The sequence below is a fragment of the Scomber japonicus genome, chromosome 15 (assembly GCF_027409825.1).
Source record: "Scomber japonicus isolate fScoJap1 chromosome 15, fScoJap1.pri, whole genome shotgun sequence".
Lineage (NCBI taxonomy): Eukaryota > Metazoa > Chordata > Actinopteri > Scombriformes > Scombridae > Scomber > Scomber japonicus.
This window is the reverse complement of record NC_070592.1, coordinates 30,321,727-30,328,420: the sequence shown is the minus strand read 5'-3', so window position 1 is coordinate 30,328,420 and position 6,694 is coordinate 30,321,727. Positions and strand designations below refer to the sequence as shown.

General features: G+C 36.0%; 1 protein-coding gene across 1 annotated transcript; it reads right to left on the bottom strand.

The window, feature by feature from the left end:
• Positions 1 to 364: 364 nt before the first annotated feature.
• agr2 (anterior gradient 2) lies at positions 365 to 4,023 on the bottom strand. The gene is made up of 8 exons (XM_053333738.1): positions 3,982 to 4,023; positions 3,175 to 3,296; positions 3,029 to 3,092; positions 2,878 to 2,930; positions 2,544 to 2,620; positions 2,187 to 2,250; positions 645 to 728; positions 365 to 559 (listed from the first exon to the last, which is right to left on the bottom strand). Exons 2-8 carry the CDS (start codon positions 3,281 to 3,283, stop codon positions 510 to 512), a joined length of 501 nt encoding a protein of 166 aa, XP_053189713.1. The 5' UTR covers positions 3,284 to 3,296; positions 3,982 to 4,023; the 3' UTR covers positions 365 to 509.
• Positions 4,024 to 6,694: the final 2,671 nt, after the last annotated feature.

Genomic DNA, 6,694 nt, shown 5'->3' with positions numbered 1-6,694 from the left:
TGTCCATATATCGACGTGTGGGGGCATGACTTAACTCCAAATTGCTCTTGATGACTGCACCAATGGTTTATGAATGTGTGTGTAAATGTGACTTGTAGTGTAAAAGCACATTAAGTGGTTGAAAGACTAGAAAAGTACAGTCCAGTTACCATTGAATGCTAACAGTAGCAGCAGACAGTTGTGGGAGTGTTTTTATTGATATGCCAAGTGTATTATTAATGTCTCTTTTGACACACTCTCCTTTGCAACATGTAGGAAAATTTAGACAAAGTATCCATCTAGTCACAATGAACAGTTTTTTATTTATTCAAAAGACACTCTGGATGTACAGAAATAATAACAAAGTAAAGAATGGGGGGAGAATTCAAGGAGGGAATATATCAAGTGAAGTGAAGAGAGGAAACTTTCCAGTGCTTAGTTTTGTATGTGTAAACTGTGGTGACAGCATGTTATTGGCATCTATGACAACCATCAGGATCACAAGTGGAGTGTGACTCTTGTCCTCTTTCTCACAGCTCAGACTTCAGGAGCTTCTTAGCCTTCTGCATGTTGCTCATCACTGATAGAGAGTCAGGAAACATTTACAATTAATCAGACTGTCATGAAGACTAATTGTCTGAGAACAGATTTGTGTGAGAACTTACAGAGTTTGATGTCATTTGGCTCGTAGGCATACATGCGGTTGGAGTAGCGGCCGGTAATGTCAGCCCTGACTGTCATTGTAGGGTCTGTGGAGAGATTATTGGTAGAGGATGAGTAAAATACTTTAATTCAGGTGCCATCTTGGAGCAGGCAGGAACTTAATACTGTTACTAACTTGTCTGACTGGACATGATATTTTAGCACCAAGTCAAAGTGCTTTGCAATGAATCAACTATATTGTTCAGTATTGCAGGTATTCTTCAATTAAATCCTTATTTTCATTTTCTTATTTTTTGAATAAAATATTTTTTGTATATCATCCTTCTAATGCAAAACATGAGTCGAAAATTACCCATATTCATTTCCTGTTTCATGTATGACTGTTTCTTTGCTATATCTTTGAAATAGATGTATTTTATCATTTAATACTTCAGGTATTTATTAAATATCTTGTTTTTGATTAATACAATTATTATTTTTATTTTTCATTTCTTACCTTATAAACAAAGGTAGATTTTGTATTTCTGCATAGATTTTTCACACATGGGTCAAAAATTATGTATATATATTCACTATGGAGTTTGATAGAAACTTTTGATATTTGGAAATGTTTGCACTCAAGAACATATTTACTGCAGATAACTATGCACCTGCCACACAGACACTTTATAATTGTTTTACCTAACAAAATACTTGAAGTGGAAGATAACTGTACTTAATGTTTGAACATTAGCTTAGTCCTCATCTTCCCAACATATTAAAGAAGCTACCCTTACCGTTGTTACATTTTTACACATTTTTTTGTTTAGGTTAAAATGCTATTAATAAGGTAATGGGACTCTCACAATGTTACAGAGATCCACCAGGCATAGAAACTCATCATTATTCCATTCTCATATGGGTCTGTGAAAACTCGGTCTGAATGATATGATTGGTCAGAGGGGTTGTTGCTGTTCAAGTTGTGCTGTGTGAAATGCCAGAAAGGTAAGAGTCGCTTTAAATGTACAAGGACTACCAGACAACACTACCAGAAAAAAAGTCAAAGCAAAACGTTAAGTTGTTTCTTCTTGAACTTGTGAGCTTCTAGGAATGTCATAAACCATTCCAGTGCCCCTAAATTCCGGTGTGCAGAATTTAGGGGCATCTAGCTGAATGAACTTGGCATAAATTCACTCTAAAGAGAGCCTTTCATATTTTTCGAGGTTCACAGCAATGGTAGGTTCGACATGCATGAAGGGGGAAGGGTGAGGGAAGGGGTATTCAGTTTGTTGCAATCTGCAACTTCACCACTAGATGCCACTAAATCCTACATACATACCATAATTTAATTGCCAGTTATGATAAGACTTTATTGATCCCCTGGGGGTAGTAGCACTGTTAAGTGAAGTGATTGTGTCATAACAAAGGTCTAAATCCACTCAAACTGCTAAGATGCTCGGTGTGAAAACTGAAACTTTCACCATTCACATTAATGTAAAGACAGGTTAGGTAATTGGAGATGTTAACAGGCTTACAGGACTGGTATTACAAGCTATAGCTCTTACCGACAAAAATAATTCTGGGAACGTACTGCCCATCAGGAGAGAGATGTTTGTCTGTGGTTTCATACTGTTGATGAGAGGGAAAAATATAGAGATTAACACTTTATCAGGTACTGTGTAAACAAGGTTATGTCACTAGAGTACAGCTGGGAACTGATTTTTTAAGTTTGTGTTTTGTTACTAATTTAGTCATAAATGTTTAATGTTTTTAGAGACATTTAAAAAAAAAAGCAAGACTGCATGTGCTTTACCCTGAATAACTAACATTTCTATGACATTAGGATTTTTGAGGGTTTCCAGATTTTAAAAAAGAGGCTCAAATTAGAATATACAATAAATGATAAAAGGCCTGTGACTTACCACCAGATTGAGGACAATGAAGTCCTCATCTAGCATTTTCTGGATCTCATTGTCTTCAGAGAAAACCTTCTTAACAGCTGTGGAAGAAACAGGTTATTAATTCTACAGCTCAGTCCTTTTACACATGCACATGAGCCTACCTCACACCACCACCACTCACCAGGATGTATGTGGTGACGTCACACATGTGCAAACAAATGACTGCTTGCTCTTCAAACAGGTTTGGCTCTTAATTCAACAGAACCTTTTTCTTCTCATGATTTAATTTAATAACTCAGTTGTCTGAGTTATTAAATTACAGCTAGGGTTTTTTTCATCCAAGAGTTAGACTTACCCTTGCTGTGTGGACAGTCCTCAAGGTGGAAGATAACCACCAGAGGCTTGTTCCTAAAATAACAAATTCACTTCAGTTAACCTTGAAGTTCAAAGCATCAGAGTTAGAGCAAGATTTTGACATCACAATTATTGCAGGAACTATTTCTTACCTTGACCTGGACCAGAAGAGACCCTCCTCGTAAGTCTGAGCCCAGATCAACTGATCACCCCAACCTGGAGGCAAATGGACAGCAATAAATATCAATGAAAGGCTGTACACTCTACTGTAAGTTAATTGCAGATCATTCTTACTGACCTCTGGACAGAGTCTGAGGGATCCTCTTGCCTGTCTTCGGGATGTATTTCCCAAACGTGGAGGACACAGCCACCAGGACCAAACATACCGACAAAACTGCTTTGATCATCTTTACAGGTTTACTGGAAGGTATAGGATTTTTTTTTTAATGTTCCAAATGAAGGAAAATATTTTCAAAATTACATCTCATTTATCAGGAATGGAAGAAACTTAGAAATGTTTTATCCTGTTGGCCTATAAGTATTCTTGTGGTTGTGTTTCTACCCCAAAATGATCAGTGTAAAGTGTATGGCTGTATGCAGCAATCAGAATGCAGCTGTTTCAGAAAAAACACATTATTGATTTTTGTATGTGTTTCTTTTTGTCTTTTTGTTTTTTGTTTTTGTTTGTTTTGTCTTTAACAGAACAAAGATTATCAGACTGTTCCTCACATATCCATTGTAGTACAGCTTGATTAAGAAACGTAAATGTGTTGATGCATGATCATCAACTAAATAAAATTACCATTTTATATATGCCCCCCCACCCCAAATATTTTAATACTTATTTTCAAGATGCCTATTTTTAAGATTAACACTTCTATTATCTTTCATTTTAGTTGTCTACATTTTAGTTCAGAAAGTTTACTTCTTCTATACTGAGCTTTAGGATAATTAACTGAGTAGGATATTTGGTATTTTCCAAACATTGAATTACTTCACTTTAGCTATGCACCATGGACTGAAGTGAAAGTGACCAATTTCTCTAAACTTAAGATACAATATATAAAGATTATTGTGGCCTATAAGAACAGGCATGGTCTCTTACCTTCTCCTGAGTGGTCGGGTGAGAATGTAGGTGGACTGCAGCTCCAAGATCTCCTGTAGGCTACCTGTACAGGAGGTACCTCTACCTATCCTGTATTTAAGCACCTGTTCGTCTGCTGTCCCGCCCTCTTCCCATTCTGACCCCACACGCCTTTTCTGTACTGGAATGGCACTGTGACTCAGTCTCTGTAAATGTCCTTGTTTGCAAAGCAAACTTCCCTATAAAATCAGGTAATTTGTGGTTTCCATGCTTGATGAATCTAAACATTTTATGTTTTGATAGAATATATTATAATCACAAGCAGCACCTCTTTTAATTGATTTAGCTTTTGACTTCTGTTTAGCTTCTCATTGTATTAATATTCTTTCAAAAAATGTGCCACTGTGGGAGGAAAGGGAACAACAGGAAGCAAACGTAGAAAAAGTTTTTCATTATTATGAAATGCTGCTTTAATATGTTTTCTATATGCCGAATGTAGATCGTTGTGTGTTTATTAATGTACATATAAGCAGCACACTCATAAATGATTTTGATTGGGATTTGGCCCACCAGTTTATTTCATTCATTTGGAAACCATAACTGGGTTTGAATTATATTATATGAATCATTTTGATGCTGTTTGGACACGATTCATATTCAGTTTTGTTCATATTTTCATATATATGTCACATTATCAAGATGGGATGCTTGGCTGGGATCCAAGGACAAGTCAGCATTAACCTGAGGAAGGCCGAGGCTGAGGGGATGATGATTGGTCTTTATGTGATTGGCTCAAGACACGTACTGTAACTTTCCTACAAAGTCAACATGTTGATTCAGCACTGGATATGAACAAATGATGTTTGACATCTTGATTTCACAACTACAGATTAGAGCTGTGATGTCATGTCATACCTGTTAAAATAATGTTTTACACTGTAAGACATTTTTCACAAACTTTTGCAGTCTTTAATTAACTGAAGTTTATTCCCATCATCTTGGAATGTTAACGGACATGAGTGAATGTGTACTCTGCCTCAGCTCTATCTTGATGCATCTCAACAGTCTCCTGTGTCCTGCAGCAAAGAGTTCAGTGTGAACTATCAATGGAAGCTTTGTTCAGTCTAAGTCAGGACCAGGCCTCATGACAACCAATCTGCCTCTCAGTGACTGAATCAGGCCTTTGACAGCAGCATTCCCTTTATTCTGGAACAACTTGTCTAACCATCCACCCACATACAGACTCACCCGCATGTCACACAGTCACCCTGAACTCTACACATGCTCATCCTTAGCTCCACACACACATTTCCTCTTTTTACAGTCATCGAGTGCTTGTCTTTGAATTCATACTCTTCGTTGTAATTGACTTTATTAAACTTCTTTTTAAAAATAGAATATTTAACAAAGTTAGAAAGTGTTTCACAACAAAAATAAATGTATTTAATTGCAACTAATGGCTTTATTGATGGTGAATAAATAATTTAATTAAGAAAAGAAAGCCTTTTTGTCAAAAAAACAACAGGATATTTTGGTCTGAACCACTCTATGGATGTCCAACCACAGAAAAAAAGAGCTGCTGTCGAGCAATTAACACTTATTTATAACTGCAAATTATTGTATTCTGTTACACTGTTAAACATTTCTGAAAACAAAATGGAAACCTCATCTTGTGAAAAAAATTACATTAAATGAGTTTTTTGCCAAATATTGCCACCATCTGTGTTAGAGTGGGCTGTCCTGTCCTGACAGACCCTGCTCATAAACAGGAAGCTTAAAGGAAAGTGATTGGTTCTCAAAGTGTGGTCTGGAGTCTCCCAGGGGTCTTTGAGAGGATTCCATAGGGTCTCCAGCAAAAATGGGAACATTATATTTCCACTATATTTCAATGATAAACACATTGACACAATGCATGACTATTTTGCTCATGGATAAATATATATATATATTTATATATATATATATATATATAAATATATATATATATATATATATATATATATATAAAACATGCAATGTCCAACATAAGCTTGGGCTTAGTCTGCTAGTCACCGACTGTTTAAAGAATTCCAAAAGCATCAATGTAGATTCTGAGAATGTTACTCATGTTTTGTGTATAATATATTTGTTTTTACAGTTTACAATGTTCTAGTAACAATTTACATCTGCTTACTTACTAGCTGAAGTAAATGATTACTAGAATATCTATTAGAAGCATTGTAACTGCCCTCTCCTTTAACCAATACAAATGAAATAGGATAACTACTGAATGGACACAGTAGTGTTGGTACAGAAATTAAAAATTACATTTAAAGCCTAATTGTTATATTATGTTCACATTTTCCATTACTATTTTTGTATATAAAAATGGTATTAAAATGATCAAAGTCGCATTAAGGACTTCATATTTTATGATGTTGCTCAAAACCTGGTACCATGTATATTCTGTGTTTAGATAATCAAATGCTTAGACATTTCGATGGATGGATGGAAGGATAGATGGATTGATGATTGATCTCTTTCTTTCATCTGTGTGTTGTAACCAGGATGTGGGAGCACTTTAGTGCTGAGGTGTCCTTAACCCCATGCTCCCTCAGTACTGGCTTTCATTCCATGTCATTCTCTCCGTCACTGTGTGTTGTCACACCACCATGGTCAATATTTGAACTAAAGGGCAGGGTTAAAGGCTGCTCCTATTAACAGTCCACATTTACCAGCTGCACACAGCCCTGCC

What these genes read in the sequence shown, in the direction of transcription:
- agr2 (XM_053333738.1), bottom strand. Translation starts at nt 3,283, where the DNA reads ATGATCAAAGCAGTTTTGTCGGTATGTTTGGTCCTGGTGGCTGTGTCC. An exon ending in CTCTTCTGGTCCAGGTCAAG is followed by an intron (nt 2,931 to 3,028) that starts GTAAGAAATAGT and finishes TTGTTATTTTAG; the next exon opens with GAACAAGCCTCTGGTGGTTA. An exon ending in GCCAAATGACATCAAACTCT is followed by an intron (nt 560 to 644) that starts GTAAGTTCTCAC and finishes ACTCTCTATCAG; the next exon opens with TGATGAGCAACATGCAGAAG.